This window comes from Etheostoma cragini, chromosome 12, assembly GCF_013103735.1.
Source record: "Etheostoma cragini isolate CJK2018 chromosome 12, CSU_Ecrag_1.0, whole genome shotgun sequence".
NCBI classification, from domain to species: Eukaryota; Metazoa; Chordata; class Actinopteri; order Perciformes; family Percidae; genus Etheostoma; species Etheostoma cragini.
Genome location: NC_048418.1, coordinates 4,084,311 through 4,103,071, shown reverse-complemented (window position 1 = coordinate 4,103,071; position 18,761 = coordinate 4,084,311). Strand labels below are relative to the sequence as shown.

Sequence of the window (18,761 nt, the reverse complement as noted above, 5' to 3'; positions counted from 1 at the left end):
TGTATTGCTGTCTTTCTATTTAAAAATGTCAGAAGAAAAGCTTCAAATCATGGAAAATCCAATTTGGTATAATTTGATGGTTTTTTAAAGTTTGCAAAGCATGGATAACTGGACATATGCAATACATTTCATGTCAACCCAAGAACCCCTTTGGGTAGATACAAATAGTGGCAAGTTTTATCCAAATATCAACAGTGGTATTTAAACAGTCTAACACAGGCTGGTGAATATTCTACATATTTTATGTTGTCAAGAAATCCCATGAAAAGACCAAAACCAACAATGTATTTGTGTTATCAATCAAGCCTAAATGTCTCATTCTTCTGTGCACTATTGTTGTCCAGAACCTATTAAAAATCATCAGTCACCATCAGTGACATGTTCCCTGAACACACAAACACTGTAGTTTATTTTTACTCAACTCCAAATTCACTGTCCTGCTGCCCTAAATACTCACCAGAGCACCAAATCTGGATTAATTCGCAGCTAAAAATAGTCCTTAACAAAAACACAAATTACCTGGCGTTGGAGTAAGCTTTTCTGAACACCACGGGTCCAGTTGTTAAACTTAATATTTTGACTTGGGGCTGAGTGCTATGGAGAGGTAGGTGAGTCTGGAATCATTTAGAGACAAACTAACGTCATGTCAAAATTACTGAATTCTAGCAATAACCAAAAATTAAACATTGTAATTCAAGTTCACAAAGTAATACAATGTACATTCAGGTTGAGACTGACCTGTGTGATGGCGGGTGAGTGCGTCATTCCCAGTGAGTGTCCACTGAGCTGCTGGTGCTTGTGGTGTTGATGGTGCTGGTGGTGTTGATGGTGTGGACTGTGCAGCCCTCCCAGGTGTGCCTGGCTGTGGAGGGGAGGGCTGACCTGGAGAGGAGGGCTGGACGCCGCCACCATGCTGCCAAGGGACAGAGCTCCCTGGTGGGGGACACTGGGCCGCGGCACGGTCCCTCTGGAGGACAGGGCATGGAGCTGGGGGTGCATCTGGGTGTGATGAGGGGGCAGGTGCGGGCTGAGGCCAGGGCTTGAGGCGTTGGAAGGGTGCGATTGGTGAGGGTACGGCATGTACATGCTTGGGTGCTGATGAGAAGGGAGGGAGTGAGGGTGGGCCATAGAGCTGGAGGAATGGTGCTGGCCTGGGTGACCAGAGTAGACTGAAGGTTTGGGTGTGAACATTGAGGTAGAGGAAGGTGTGGGGGAAGAGTGGGGCGGCTTCATTTCAGATGGATCATTGTAACTCTGGAGAAGAAGAAAAGCACAACATAAAATCAGTTTGTAGGTTTCAAAGTGTCTCAAAGACTGCTTTAAGGCATGAGTTAAATGCCACTTAGAATTACTATTTTGTGTGTGTGTGTGTGTGTGTGTGTGTGTGTACCTGTGATACCAGACTGGCTCTGTAGGCAGCCAGTTGTTTTAGATATTCCTTCTTGGCAGTCTCTGTCCTCTTCTTGTACATCTGAAACACAAACGTTTGAATTCTCAACCAGCTACTGGACTATCAACCTCTATTACAGTTGTCAGCATTTTAAAAATTATTTCCACAAATCAATTTAATTAGCAGTGCATCATTTGTAAAGTAACCGTTTTTATTTTTGTGAACTGCAGCTGGTGACAAGCAACAACATGCTGTGAGAATTGTGGCTGCATTAAACCATTGCAGTAACGTAACATGCACTCAGGTATAACTCATGTGGCTAATAGTATTTCACTCAGCTGAAACAGTTATCTAATACACATAACCACAATAATTAATTCCCCAAGGAACCTACTACTACTCTTCTCTGAACTTTTTAAAATTCAGTTGACATGCCACTTCTGGCAATTTTGTGAGCCCAGTAATGATTGGTAGTCTCAGTGGTATTGTTAGAGCTGCTGTTTCCCTGCAGAACTGTTGATTCCTGTCACAAAGACAATATAGCTACTCGCTGTCTGTCTCACTCATCCTTAATGGTTTTACTGAAGAGGACAAACATGTTGTTTCCTCCTTTCCTTTAATCATCCGCCATTGCCAAAATTCAGAAACAAGATGAAGGGCGGACAGCCATGCAGCTTCTCTGTGAGGCTGTAATTAGGCACAGGAAGCCTCACAGGGAGGATGATGCTAACATGCAGATGTTGTCCATCTTATTGTGTTAGCATGCTAACACTGGCTGTTTACAGTAGCCCGAAACACAAAGTACAGCTGAAGTTTATAGGAATAATAATATTTGACAAATTGACAATTGATCCGATGGTGGTGCTAGAACAAATTAAAGATATCTCCAAAATTATTACAATTCTTGCTGTGGGGAACATGAATACATTAACCAAATTCTATTACAATCATCCAATATTTATTTAGATATTTCAGTCTAAAAAGTCAAAGTGCAATCAACATTTCCATATTTAGAGCTGTGCTGCTAACATTGCCGGATACTTTAACAGAATTTTCCTAAACAAACCTAATTTTTGTGTCACATTTTACAATTAGTGAATCATTATTTATTATTTTTAATATATTATTTATTATATAATATAAATGCATTTTGATAACTACCATGTAGATCTACTTCTTAATAAGACGTCAAATAACAGTGATGGGCGAGCAGAAAGGCACACAGACATGCAAAATTAAAGATGGAGGATGTACCTGTTTCTCTTCCTCTCCCAGGCCGTCCCACATGGAGGCCACGATCTTTGACACCTCGCCGAATGTGGCATTGGGGTTCTGGGCCTTGATGTTGGCTTGGGTGTCCCTGAAAAACAAGGCGTACGCAGACACTGGCTTCACTGGCTCATTAGGGTCCTTTCGCTTCTTCTTCTTTGGTGTTTTGGGCTTCTTGGAGATGTCCACTGTTGCTGGTCTCTTCTCTCCTCCACCGCCCAGCTAAGAGGAGAAGAAGGAGGTTGAGTAAGACAGAGATAGGTTGGTATGGTAAGGATGAATATGCACTATGGATGGACAGAGGGATGGGTGGACTTCAGTTCTGTATCACAAATATGTGAAGAAAAGAAAAACTAAGCTGGGTGGAATGTAAATAACACAATTGGTAAAACAAGTGCTGTGTAGTAACTGATAAAAGAGATCAACCTTGTTTTTTTTTCAAGATAAGCAATATCTGGAACTGATACGCATTAACAGTGAAAACAATGACAATGACAATCTTTAAGTCAAAATTAACAACACAAAACTTTGATGCTTCAAGCAATAATTTAATAAATTTGAAATATTAAACCAAATATGCAGTAAAAGATAGTCAGATAGTGTTGTGGGCAGGACATTGAGTCACTCAATTCAATTAAATTGTATTTATAGTATTATGTCATAACAAGAGTTATCTCAAGACACTTTATAGATAGAGTCTAGGGTCTAGAGTCTAGACCACACTCTATACTCTATAACCAAAACAAATCCAGTAATTCCCACTACTCAATGATGAGTGAAACTAAAGCAGAGGGACAGACATGGAGTGGCCAGAGTAGCACACTTTTAAATTAATTGACTTTATTGGTTATCAGGCGAATAAACCGCAGATACAGATAATCTGCAAACTGCCAAAATGGCCCGATAACTGGTCCATTCCTAATTGATATTATCATCAAAAACTATATCTTCGGTTCTATTATTACTAACCTGACATTTTAACTATTCAGACCTCTAGTTGTGTCTTTGATGACTCTCGCATGACATGTGACTTCAACCTCTTGTTGTTTGATGTCAAGCTATGACTCAATCACAAAGTTCACAGTATCAAAGACCAGTGATTCAAAATCATCAAGACTACACACAACTGTCTGTCTGTGTGCACACTAGATTATCTCAGACAGAGTACTGTTTAGGAATATTGTCAGCACTACTGCACTATGTAATACAAAATCAAAAACATTGTTTTGATGCAAACCAAGGGTGGCTGCACGAAAAGAGCAAGTGAAATGAAAGTAATTTCCTACTAATTTCATAGGATGCTTTCTTGGACAAACCATGTAATATGGCACAAATTAAATAGAAACAGTGTTCAACTGGTGTACTTAATTACCAACTAATGAATTCCAATTAAATACTAGACAATCTTGGGTAAGTTGGTGCACAGCAGTTTATCTGACCAAGAAGAAATGTGAAATATATCTACAGACAGCCAAATGATTCAATACTATGATAAAAATATAAAGAACTAAGTTTACAAAGATAACAATGAATGATGAACACATTTTAGAAATCAACAACTGCCATAGCATAATAGCTAACGTTAAATAACCTCAGAACTTTGTTCCTTATGTACCCCAAAATTAATTTCAATACATACTGTAGTTCTTAACGGGCAGTGGTGGAAGAAATGACTTATACCACACTGTAAAAAAGTAAAAGGCATTCATTGAAAAGTTAGTAAAAGTGTGTATCATCAGGAAAATGTACTTAAAGTATTAAAAGTAAATAAATAATTATAATTATTTTATATATATAAATTATTATAAATAATAATTAAAAAAATAATTGATGCAGGTAAACCCTCGCATTTTAAAACTGGAAATGATCCAAACAGTTCTGTGTTTAATGGTCTAATCATTTCATCTGTACTTAATTTGTTGGGTAGTTTCATTCATAATAAAATATAGTATTTTATTAACTACCCGTGTTTTGTGTGAAATAAATCTTAATTTGTAAAGTAACTAGTAACTAAAGCTGTCAGATGAATGTAGCGGAGTAAAAAGTTTAATATTTCTCTCTGAAATGTAGTGGAAGAGAAGTAAATAACGGCAAGAAAAGAAAATACTATTTTAGTACAAGTACTTAAATTTGTACTTAGTTACATTCCACCACTGTTAATAAGAAACGTTTAAAGTGCCCATATTATACTATTTTTCAGGTTCATAATTGTATTTTGAGGTTGTACGAGAATAGGTTTACATGGTTTCATTTTCAAAAAAAAAAACATATTTTTGTTGTACTGCACATTGCTGCAGATCCTGTTTTCACCTTGTGTGTTTAGGTCTCTGTTTCAGCTACAGAGTGAGACATCCTACTTCTATACTTTCTTTGTTGGGAGTTGCACATGCGCAGTAGCTAAATAAAATCACATCAGCTTGATTTACTCTTCCTCCAACTTTGGTCAGTACAAGGCAGGATTAGCTGGGAGACTTCTTCTAAACGAGGGGTATTTGTGGAACATGGAAGTAGTTCTTTAGAAGATAATGGGGAACTAGGGTGTGTTGTAGCAGTGTTTTACCATTGAGAAACAGCTAGCATAATAGCACTAGCATTTGTTATGGTTATGGTTTGCCACCTCGTCTCAGCTAGTGACGTGGAAAGCCGTGCAGATTTTGAACAGCTCACCCGGAGACTGAAGGCAGAAGACATTCAGAAACCGTATCTCACTCAAAACAGCATAGTTTTTTTCTGAGTTTGTATGCGTGTGGAAGCACCAAAGACACAAAATAATAATTTGTATGAAAATTGCAGCTCTCTTTGACTATGATTAGAAAGCCATATCCTAGATGATGAAGACATGCACACTCTTCTTATTTTCACTTCTATTTTCCTTAGTCAGAGGGACAATGTCTCTAATGTGTTGAGCATTGTTATGTAGCAATGTATTGTATCACTGCAGCCAGATACAGCAGCTTAGTTTACCTCAACCACCCACTCATGTCTTGTAGGTGTGTAATACATGCTGAACTATAGCTCAGCTTGCTATCCAAGTGTATAAAGGCATTTTAGCCCAAATGGCATTCTAGTATGAAAAACATTCTGTATTTCTTGACCTTTTACATCATGATATCAAGCAGAACCTTATTTTGTCTCTGAGCAGAACATAGTTTTAGGAGCCAGGGTTCACTGCTGAAGAAATTCAACAAAGTGCAGCAGAGGCTTCACGTTGCTAACTGATGTTGGTGCTAACTTTGTAGATAAAGAGCAACATTGTTTTTATTGTGGACTACTAGACCTTTATTTCTGATGTCTAACAACAAGCTGTGAAAAAATATTTTTTTTAAATGAAAAAAAGAACAAAACAGCAGTTGACTGATGGGTTTTTAAACAAACGCTTTTTTAAACAATGATTAAAAGACCTGTGAACTTTGTGCCAAATCTGTTTGTTTATCTCCATAACATTCAAAATTTGCTTTAATAACTTAACCTCAGCTAATCTGCTTCATCAAGTCTGTATGGATGGGGTGTGATCGGATTTGATTGACAGTAGCCTGTCATCAGATTTGGATTGAAATGTGTGGAACATGGAAGTATTTAATAACATCTATAACGTAATCCAACTGAGCCCCTCCCACTTGCAACCAATAAGAAGAGAAATACAGAAATCTCTCATGTGAAATAACCAAACGATTCCAACTTTAGCGACATGAGTTGTGTGTTCTAGGAGGCTCCCTTTCCTTGCCAGGTTAAGCGGATGAAATAAGATCAAATGTGGGCCATTTAATGACCAGTGGTGCTATACAAATAAACTTGCCTTAACAAATACAGAATTTGCTCATAATTAATAAAAGCGAGCTAAAATATATACGCAAGTAGCAGTTATTACTACTGTAGTGTAACTTAACAAAAGCAGCGAATGTTTAGATGTGTAGAAGTATATTAATAAAGGCATAAGAAAAGTTTGTTTTCTATTCCGTGTACTTCCTGAAGTAATAAATTGTCTGTATAGTGCTTATAATGTTGCCTATCTACAAGCCATTCTTCTAAACATAACCAATGCGAATAATAGAGTTGGTAAATAGTATTCAGTAGTACAGTAATGGTTTCATTTTTTCCAGAATATGAACAGTCAGTTTGGTGCAGAGTGCTTATTACAGTGTGAGTTATCTAACAGTCAGGGAGCTGATTACCATCTAGTTGATATGCAGGGAGAATGGGTCTTTTATGACACATAACATCAGCATAACAAATATCCACTGTCTGAACACACACACACACACACACACACACACACACACACACACACACACACACACACACACACACACACAAACAAATGGTTGCTAGAGTCCAGCAAGATATGACTCATATAAAACAGGTAATACAGTGTATGTATGTGTTTAGTTTTTTTACCCTGAGTCCGTCATCATTCTCGTCCTCATGTGCTGAACTGGAGGGAGATGGCGTTGCGGATTTACTACCAGGAGGTGAAGGAGAACTATGGGTAACAGAGTTTCCACTGAGTCCCAGCTGTGATTGGTTGATGGTGGACAATTGACTTTGCTGGCTCATGCCTGATTGGCTCCTGGGTCCAAGCGCAGCTTCGATTGGCTGTTGGCTGCTGTTAAACCGAGAATCAGAGTTCACCATCTGCTGCATCTGTTGCAAAGACAACAAGTGATAATGACAGTTAGTACATGAAGGCAAAAATCCGGTTTCATGTGGCATTTGATGACCTGAGGGGTATGTTTTTTTTGTAACATCTACAAACATCTACAAAAGTCTGCGATGTCCAATCAGAATCCCTTTTCAAGTTATTTGTTAAAAAAAAAATAACTTGCACATAAATCTAATTTAATATAGGTTGAAGAAGCGTTATTGAAGAAATGTCAACTAGACATTGGCAGTAGCAAATGGGCGAGTAAAGCTGCACAATATATTGTTTTTTTTTGTCATTGAAATATCAACTGGTGCAATAAACACATTGCAAAAGGTTTGACATATCGTGGAAATCGCTAAGTAATTCTTTGTGTTGTTGAAAGGAGATATCAGTAGAAAACGTCACTATAAAATGTAACTGTCATTCTTTATTTAGTGCTGATTATATTGAATTCATTTTTCAATTTGTTCAATAAAGAAAGTTGGAAATTATTTTCTTTCATTTGTTTTAAATTCAACAAGTAGTTTGTTGTATTTAAGCAGAATACTGAAAGCTGCAGAACTGAGTACAGTTTACAATTAGTTTATTTATCACAAGTAACATTGTCAACATGTTGATATGCTGTGTTCAACAACACAGCATATTTTCCTTATATCGTGCAGCCCTGTTCTTGGGTCCTTTTTGGTCCACTTTACAGCTATAACATGCATCTTTTTGTCTTGTGGCAGGTAATGTATGGTTCGTCCTACTCTGTTGTTCAGGTTTTTAGTAAACACATGGCATTCATCTTGGTGAGCTGTGAACAGCATGTAGCTGAGGGTGAGGTACCGGCCACCCACGAAACCACTAAAGCAATGTCAATATTCTGGTTTCACCCACTTTTAGCTTCACTAATCTTTATTTTCTGCTTTCTACTATCGCCATGTCTTCTGCTTGTTTGATAGCCATTACCAAACATTTTAAAATCCTGCACCTGTAAGAGCGTAGCTGGCTACCTGAGGGTACTTTTCAGTCAATTTAATCACATTTAAAGCCCTAAGCAAACAACATTTCTCAATGATTCTGTGCAAAATTGTACAATGGCTGTAAACCAACAAGAACATCACAGTGTATATGAAGGTCCTACCTACCACTTGGTCACGTTTCAGCCTGGTTCAATGTCTATAAAAAAAATCCCTCATTTTATTATTTCATCTGAAGGAGGACTTTTTAAACTGGAGTTACATTATTTGTGACGAGGATAGAAAGGTTTCTTCAGATCAAAACAATACTGTACTGTACAGAATTTTTGTTATAATTATAGCTTTACTCACAGGAGTCACATACAAAAAAGTATGTGTTTAATAGAGCTGTGCAACTAATCAAATTTTAATCACAATCACAATCACAAAACTGTGTGATTGAGAAAAACAATTACTTTGCACATTAAACTTTGCAAGTAAACTCTTATTTTATCTTGGAGAAAAACCGTTCAAACAGGAAAGTATTAAGGTAGATTTCAGTGTTCAAGACGTTTTCACTGTAAATTTGTTTCACTGTTTCTTAAACTCAATAAATGAAACATCTTTCCAAAAGTCAATGAGTGATCGTCTTAAATTATTGTGATTTCAGTACTAACCAAAACAATGATGATTATTTTTCTATAGTCAAGCAGCCCTAGTGCTTAATCCAACATGTTCCCAAAATAAAAAATAAATAAAATCAATCAACTTAATTTAAGTGTCAGTTTTGCCCTGAAATCAGGTTTGTACCTTGGATTCCATATTGGACTGAACAGAAGGTGTGCAAAACACAGTATCTGAGCTGTCTCATGTTCATGTAACAGAGCTGGGCTCTGACATGGAGTCTTTCTTTGCTTGACAGGTTTTGTACAGAGTGCAGCAGTTCAAGATTCAATAATAATGAAATGTGATAGTAACCGTGGCAACAGTCATTACAGGTGAGAGTGATATGAGAGAAGACAGGATCAGAAGTCATTTTGACATCAATTCCTGCCTGTGTGTAAAAACATCAATAGAGATTCTAAACTCCATTTGCTACACTCTGCAGAAGTGGCTTCATAACTTTCTCTGGAGGAAACATTTAGCTGTCCACAGACGCAGACTGAACAGATACAAGCACTGGTTTACTTCCTTGTGCACCCATGTCCTCTTATCTAAGATAATGTACTGGAGGATATAAAGTGACCAGACAGTTTTACTGTCACATCTGTGTCATGAATGCATGCACAATCCAAAACAAGTGTCTCCCAAGGGACAATGTGGAAAATCTTGAATAAATCTCATAAAACGGAATAAAATGTCAACATGCTTAAATCAATCTGTATACAATCAAATAAAGTGATGGACATGTTTAATGTCACATCCAAATGAATGTTAACATAACACAGTGTCTCTGCCATGACGCAAGAAGCAACAAAGCCCCTATTTCCGATTAAAGTAGTTTTGGACAAATAGGAGAATGTTATTTCATGGTATATTTTGGTGTTTGATCCTTCCTTTTCATAAGCCCCTTCTGTCACCCACTGTGTAGAATGGTTCTGTATTGACTGGCAGTGCCAAAATGTGAGCAGTCTTGCAGTGAGTCAGCCAGCAGTGATGTTCGGTCCATTTCTCAGGAAAACAAAAGCTAAACCAAAATTATGTTAAACAACCTCAGCACGGGAACTTTGACACCAATCGTCACAAATATGAAGATGGGACATGGTTGATGATGTGTATTTAAAGTTTCCTCTTAGCAAGCTTCAAATAATAGCGGATGTGGCATTACCTGAATGTATTTACCGGCAGATGAATACCGCTGTGGTATTTAGATGGAACACCGAGTGACATTTCTAACATGGAAGAGCTTTCAGATTGACGTGTGCGCTGGTAGAAATGCTGAAAAATAATAACTGCGGTTCGGCAATGGTTGAGTTGGGAGTTCAATTAATGTCATATTAGTCAACACGCCATATATCCTACGGTCATGATTCTCAAGAGAGATTTGACTCTTAGTCAAAGTTTTTTCTCAGCTCGCCTCACGCACATAAAACAGGATTAATAGGTTACATTGTTTGACAAGCTGAGGACAAAGCTGACCTATTGAAGATGCATTTATCTGAATAAGAAAAATACTTAAAAACAATCAAAACTTATTTTCTTTTTACCAAAATACATTTAGTTTTTGAAAATGTTTTAAATGTAAAGTGACATTATAATATTTTATATTATTATAATAACTGTATGTAATATATGATTAAACTGTAAACATTTTTTCAAAACTTAAATTAAAATGCACAAAAGAAAATGCAGAGTAAGAAATGTAAGAAATGGAAAGTAGGATATTTTTGTTGTAGTGTTCAGTGGTAATATGGGTAATAGTATCGCAATGTTGACAGGAACAGGAGGGCATAAAGTCACAAAACAACATCTAGGTGTTAACTTAACATTATCGTAATTTAAAAACACTTTTGGAACTAAAAGCATCACCACTGGAAACAATTATTTATCAGATTTTCCTTTGGGGGGAGTCACTAAAACATTTCTGACAATGGCCGAAGAGAACAACGGAGGGGAAACCCCTGAGGAAAGCAGGGCGAGTAATGACTGACTCATGTCTCGAGAAGGAAAAAAGCTTTGGCTGTGCACAGGATGCTCACATCTTCACATACGTTTGGTTGATGACAGGATTTCAATATAAAAAGTACTGTGGTAAAAATTCTGACTCTGTTCTTTATTTTAGAATGAATATTCTTTTTTATAATTTCATGTATGAGTGTGCCCAGTCATCGTGGGATTGTAAATCTTACAATTTCCATTTGAGTAACGTCTCATTGTTGTGATGTCATAAGAAAGATGCTGCTTATGACTTTGATGCCAGTGTGGTTACTATCCCTCAGACTCAGCGATGTGAAGAATGTGTTTGTTTTCTAACATTAAACTGTGCTGTCAGTTAAATGCGTTATTAACAGCGTTAACGTAAAAACCCATTTTAGCGGCTTCCATTTTTTTATTGCGAGAGATGGCAGGTGGTTTTTTGGCCTAGCAAACTTTGTAGTTTTTTACACATACTGTAACTAGTAACGTTGGAAAAACTACAACACCACACTGGCTCTAGCTAGACCGGAAACAAAACAACAGGTACGCCGCACACACTACGTTTTGAGTGGATGGCATGCGCGAGACGCCGGAATGAATCCAAGCAAAAGGTTTACTTTTAGAAAGTTGCCAAATGGTTCCATTGACAAGACTAAAGGGATTTGTGTGTTTTGTCGTTGTGAACTGAGCTATCATCTTAGCACGTCCAGTCTGAAATACCGCTTGGTGGCCAAGCACACAGTTGATGCAAATTCTCCGCCCCCTCATCAAAGAATTTTTTTCACCCTTTTATTAATGGACAGTGTTACATTGGGTGAGAGATCATTTGCTTTAAGTGAGAATGTTAGTGTGAAATTGAACACAGTATATGCCAATGTTGTTTTTTAATAAAAAAAACCTTTGGACAAAGGAAGACAATCCACTTTTCCATGTTGATTAGAGCAATAAAATTAGAAAAATTATGGGACAAAAAGAAATCACGGGACATTTACAACAAATAAAAATGTGTGACTAGTTGCGAGTTACAGTAACTATGACATTAATGTGATTAATCGTGATTAAATATTTTAATTGTTTGACAGCACTACTAAAAATCTAAAGAGATTTAGATGTATTTGAAGACGTGGACAGTCAAGAAACAAATTGTGTTTATTTTCTTAAATAAAATTATAATAAAAATCAAATAAGATTTAATAATAATTTTAAGTTATTTAATTTTTAATTTTTAAGTTTAATAATATTTAAACTTTGACATAACAAAACTATTTGACAATTAAGGTAATTTTTTTAAATATATATACTTTTGGTCACATCAGTCTAATAGAAATGTAAACAAATGTAAAATTAATAATATCAACCTGGACCCAATTTCCCTATACAACTATGGTTGTAGATAAGGATTATTTTAATTGATTAATCAAATAATTATTTTCTCAATTAATCAAGTGGTCTGTAAACGTTAACGTCAAGGATTATAATAATAATAATAATAATAATAATAATAATAATATTATAAACCAGGTAAGAAGAACAAAACTGCGAGATGGCAGCCAAAAGTAAAAAAGAGCAGCCCACAAATGCCTCTTCTTGAAATGAAACACACACACACACACACACACACACACACACACACACACACACACACACACACACACACACACACACACACACACACACACACACACACACACACACACTCTCTCGAATCTTTCTATCCCCCTCACCCAGATTAGGCTGAGCCAGACATGGTTGCTAGGCAACCATCATTGGACTGGCAGTAAATGAATGTTAGTATGAGAATATAAAAGCGAGGTAGAGAGAAGGAGAGAGAGAAAAGGTAGAACTGAGACAGACAGATGGAAAATAAGACCTTTCCTTCAGGCCACTAAAATAATTGTCTCCTCTGTTACACAGCCAACAGACAGGTTAGTCACAATCCAAGAGAACTAAATCTGGATTTAATGAAATTTATTAAAAACACGGTCTAAGCTATGGTGTTTTAGAGTCATTCTAATTTAACTACAGTCAGGGATTTCCTGAGGTTTCAAAGTGACACTTCATATTACAGCAGGTGGCTTTAATATGGAGATGGAGACAACAGATAGAAAGACTGAAAGATCAATAGTGGGAGGTGAGAAGTTTCATTTTCAATAAAACGGGAGAAATCTTTATTAACGATACTGACACATACATGCCTTTGTCACCCTACTGCAAACTCAGATTCTTTGGTAGTTGATGTAACTACACATCTATGAAGGTGATGCTTTCATTTTTTTACTGTATGACACAGTCAGCCACATCTGAATGTCACAGCTAAAAGCAAGATTTTCACTTTACTCTGAAATGAAGACTTAAAATATGAGAAAAATGTCACATCAAACAGCTGCCATAATTCAAATAACACTGCCCCAGGCAATAGTCCATTTCACACAGTTAAAGTGAATAAAAATATGGAAGAATTTAGTTAAATGTATTAGCTAGCTGTCAGTTCAGATCTTAAGACTCACTGACATCCTCGATCTTCTTCCAATAAGTAAAGTCAAAGTATCTTTGAGAAGGACACAATTTGATAGTCCACCCTAAAAGATTTCTTTTAAGTTTTAAGAACAATCCAAGGTGACTGTTCAAAGTGTGTAGTCACAGTTAGGCAGAAGCAGCTTCAATTCAGCTCATTTTCAATGATTTAATGAAGGTTCTTGTTTTTACTGTAAGTATCTGAACCTTCATACAGTGTTTTCCCTATAACTGTACAGGCCTGGCGGGCCGCCAACTCTACGGGAAACCCCAAAAAGCCAGAAAAATTAATTTTTTTATGGCCAAAACCCTCCTCCAAATATGAATTGTTTTTCCTCTATATGAATTCTGCAGCGGCGCTGCACCTTGAACTTCAGCGCCGCATTGTAATGAGTTCACGAACGGGGCAACTGTTATTCATGCATTAGTTCATGTAACAGCCGGTCAGTCAAGTGTGGTAACTAAACTGTTAAGCCAGATAAAACACTGTCGGTTACAAACAGGCTCGATAGTGAACAACACGCTAATGTGATTAGATTAGATTAGATAATACTTTATTCATCCCACACTGGGGAAATTCCCTTATTACAGCAGCAGCGGTTTCCTACAGTAAAAAGCAAAAAAACAAACAAGAAAACACACAAACAAACAGGCAAACAACAGACAATGAGCAAAAGGTATTGAATGAATGTAAAGGGGCATTCAATGACACTTATTTTAAGTGCAGTTGCCATAGTACAAAGTATTCTGAAGTAGTCTGTGTTTTTACTGTAGCTGAGCCGGACCAAAGACTTATCAGTTAAAACAGTCCGATGATGCTGTTTTGCCTTCATTGTTCAAGTTTGCTGGAAGTGATGTAATGTAGCATTTATGTGGAGTGAGTTCTGCACCGGACTCTATTAAAAAAATAAGCTGCTACATTGCTTGTAGCATTTTAAAAAAAAAATCAATCAAACCAGTTAATTGAATCTTACAATCACTGGTGATCCATTTAATAGTAGACAACTAATGGATTCATCGTTGCAGCTCTAATTGTCATTAATATGTGAGATCATTTATGAGCACTCACCACAGACAGCGTACTGGTCATTGGGCCGCCATCCGGACTGAACGTGCCACCATCTTGGTTCAACATAGCATTTCCATCTTGGCTACCAGGCAGATCCATGCCCTGCAGCTGGTAGGGGTGGTGGGGAGCTGAACTAGAGTGGGGGTCCAGAGGGTGGTACGGCCCAGAGCGGGAATCGTGGGGGAGGTGGGGGTGCAGCATGTGGTCTGGCAGGGTGGGGGGAGTGATGGGCGGGATGTTGAAGTCCTCATCGCCCAAACCTTGCACTGAGTATGACTAAAGAGAGACAAGATTGGAGAAAATACAATTAAAGACACCCGTTAAACTATACTTTTTTAAAGTTTTTAATCGTATTTGCTACATGATTGTTTTCCTCACTAACTATTCACCGATGAGGGACAAATTCAAGTTTCGGGAAGCTGACTTATCGTGATAGAGCTAAAAATCAATAAGATTTACATAGGGGACTATAAGAGACCAAAGTGTCATGAAACATTACTGTCAGAGATAATAGAAGGAAGAGATGCAAAAACTGCCAATCACTGTTACCGCTCTGTGTTGTTTAGTCAGTCTTCCTCAGCTCCTATCAAAGACTAATTATCAATAATGATATCCCCAGGCTTAAAAAAGACCAAATAATAATTTAGCAACAGAACACAGTATTTTATATGTACACACCCCCTTCTGCCTAAGAGAGTACACACAGGGAAGATCTTTGTGCATAAAAATATATCAATGCTAATCTGACATGCAAAAAGAAAACCAGTGGCAGTGCCGTGTATGATAATTATTCTGAGAGCAAAGACAAACGAGGGGGAGACATGGAGAGGGAAATGGAGTGAGAGAATCATGCAAGAGAAGAGTGAAAGATACAAGGGTGAAAAGAGAGAGAGGCAGTGATAGAGAAGCCCTCTCATACTAATCTGACAGAGGAGATCTTTTATAGAGACTGACAGCCTTTTCTGCTTGGCTAGCCACACCAGTCTCTCCCTCTCGTACTCTTTTGCTCTTCATCTCTCACCATCCTTCTCCCTCCCCTCTTTGGCCCTCTCGCTCTTCTACTCTCGTCCTCAATTTCTCTTTCATCTCTCTCACTCTTTCGTTCTCTCATACTCTTTTCTACTCTATCTCAAACCCATATGCGGTGTTGGGTTATGAGTGGCGTGACTTGAGAGCTGAGTGATGAGTCAGGAGTTGAGTTATGTTATTTATTTGCTGACTATGTAATTAACAGCCACTGTACTAAACCATGATTGGAATTCATATCTTCACCACTTTAAGATAAATTGTAGGAAACAGAAAATAGGACTGTGCAATATGGAAAATGATCACACATTGCATCTCAACAACTAAAAATGCTTCCTATGATCTCCCTTTCCATTGTTAATTCAAACAAGAATCTGTATGGCTATCTTTACACATCTACCCCTAGGACCATGCTCCTGCAACTTGTGCATACTTATACTATATGCATACTGTAGGTAATTATTAAGGTACAAGACAACATACTATTACATCCTGCGGATGCTGTGAGGTACCTTGCAGCTGGATTCTCACGATATTACATATCATATGTAAATCCCCCTTGTCGGGTTTAAAGTAATGTTTTTGTGTCTGAACAGCACCGACCCGGACCAATCCCCATCCATTGAGGAGTTACTGGGAGCTATGGATGTGATTTAGGTGTGTGACGGCCGCAAGTGTTTGTTTAGAACAACAATGGCGAACTAACAGACAGGTGGTTCATCCAATCACCTGCCAGGTATGTTTTGGAAGTGCCTGCCCTTTCCCAAACAGTTTCCAATGACGGCTTCCTGGGTAGTTCTGTGTAACAAACCATCTGGCATGTCATGTTAGTTAATGTAATGGATCTCACAAATTATTTGTAAAGTTCTCTTCTCAAAGCGCTCTTCTCCGCCCTGGCCAACTCCAGCCATCTGAGCCAGTGGGGCTGTAATCAGATTCCAATCAGTCCCAAACATGTCCGAATCTTATAAGCTAGATACTTAATTGTGAAATGTAATCACTACTGAAAACTTCATGTTGAAATAGAAGTGCCATTGAATGTATAGCTCTGATTTGCTTTATCAATCTATCCTGCATGTGGTCTGAATTCCCATCTGGTCATTTCCACTCTATATATTTATATATATATCAGTTCACAGATTCACATTGACAGTTCAAGTACTCCATATTTAAAAAAACATTTTCAGATTCAAATCGATCCCTATCAATCAGACTGACTGAAGACTGAAAATCCGGGATACCAAGGATAAGGAATGGAGCCTGGATGGAATCACTCATGTCAAATCTCTATAGACAATTTTTGCTTCCATCCATTTACACATGTTTATGTACATCTATTCAACTTTTATCTAATTACTAAAGGCCCAGGTGTGTACTACATATCACAATATTACTCATACTGTATCTCACTAAAGGTAACGTTTAAGTGAAGCTGTTTCCTCTTTTGCATTCTTGTTCAGTCCCCCACCAAGGTCTTTAATCCTATTCTGCAATCATGAATCCAGTAATTCAGTTTCTGTCTAAAGCCATCCAAAGTTAACCCTCATGCGTTTGACCCCTTTCGTCTACAACATGTGTTGTTCAGCCTGAACGCCCTGTCATGTGTATCCAACATTATACTTAGTACACTGTTTAGCAGGTCCTGCCAAACCAACAAGTCCAACAGTTTGTTTCTTAGACACAGAGTGTCCTGTTGGAGCTCAGAGCTCTGCATAAATTACACTGCTTGTCTGTTGTCTGTCTGCCTCTCCCTCCCTTGTCTACTCTTTCTATCATTTCTTCAAGTTCTGAATAAATTACTCCTCTCTCCTTTTCTCTGCTCTTCCATTCATGTCAGTACAATAGCCTGTTCCATGTGTACTGGGAGCTTCGAGAGAGACTAATGTAGTCAGGATTAAGTCCTTTCACGCATGTTGTGTTCACATTACACACTTCTCATAACTCCATGTTCATAACTGTTTCATACAATAAGAAAAAAACACATATGTCTGTTGGACATAAAAAATGTGTGACCATCAGTTTCTATCAGAGGATGGGGATTAAATGTCTCCATTAGGGGTAGATAGCTGATGACTTACTGTGAAGATATCATATAGTCTTTAAATGAGAATATTATTAGAATTGTCTAAAATATATTTCTGTTTATTTGATGAACTGATGCATTTTCCGGCCATATTTATTTACATAATGGATGTCAATCTGTTAATATTGACTTAATAAAGTTAAGCGGATAGCTGGTATATTTAAATGTTCTAGATAAATTCATATATTTGTTTCACCAAACCTCATTTTTATTTTACGCACTTCTATCTGTGTCTGTTATATTGTGTTACTGTTGCATAGTATCTACATACAGTAGTTGTGGATCTGATCATTTGAATATCTTGTAATACTTCCGTCTACTTAAACAGCTGCAATTATTACGATGTAAATGCCCCCTCTCTCTTCATCAGTAGGGTCCCTCTTATAGGAAGCAGACACTTTAAATAGATTGTAAATGCTGATTAGCCTAAGAGACAGACATTCATTATTATTCTAAAAGTAGCATTTGAGGGCTACATACAGTATAAACACACACAGAGACAAAGAGACTGAGATAGATGACAGGCAGCATGTGTTTTCATGTATGAAAATGCACGGGAAATGTGTATGCGTAGAGATTTGCGAGTGCCGAGCCAACAGCGACTTGCCTCTGATCTGGGGCTTTTGTTGGGGAGCTCTTAAAACTCTTGGTGAGTGGAAAATAAGAGCTAAAGTCCTGTTGCAGATACTACGCAAAGACAAAAAGCTTTATCACTCTGTTAGAGTTGTTGGGACAACAGAAACACCATGTCCACTCTCGGTTGTGAAAACGTGTTACAGAGTGATGCTTCTTTTACTGACAAACAATCTTGCAGCAGGCACACAAACCCACACACACAACTAAGTTTCATTTTGGCCTGTAATCAAGTTACTCATATATATAAAGTTAATTACAGCTGATATGACCTGCCACAAAAAACATTTGTCATTTTAACCAGTGACAGTTAGCGCCGGCTATAAATGAGAAGCTGCTCTTGGTTAATTATAAAGTGAGTGGAGAGACAATAGATTTGTCAATGTCAAAGCTTAGCAAATTTTGGTGTTAGAACAGAGCCAATCACCAGTGCGCACAAATCCATTTTTCATATTCATACACTAATTATAAATCTCATATGTGTCACAGTATGGTGGGGTGAGGACCCAAATGCAGAGATACGGAGGCAGGCAGGAGCAGGTAAACAGGGCTTTATT

The 18,761-nt window shown here is 37.6% G+C and overlaps 1 protein-coding gene across 1 annotated transcript in view; it reads right to left on the bottom strand.

Annotated features, from left to right (window-relative positions):
- Positions 1-18,761, bottom strand: part of tox (thymocyte selection-associated high mobility group box) — a 50,420-nt gene that overhangs the window by 7,089 nt on the left and 24,570 nt on the right. The window contains exons 4-8 of the mRNA XM_034888354.1: positions 14,463-14,738; positions 7,055-7,300; positions 2,645-2,881; positions 1,391-1,471; positions 739-1,254 (exon numbers count right to left, since the gene is read on the bottom strand). Coding sequence (XP_034744245.1) covers positions 739-1,254; positions 1,391-1,471; positions 2,645-2,881; positions 7,055-7,300; positions 14,463-14,738 — 1,356 coding nt within the window. The remainder of the gene's footprint in view (positions 1-738; positions 1,255-1,390; positions 1,472-2,644; positions 2,882-7,054; positions 7,301-14,462; positions 14,739-18,761) is intronic.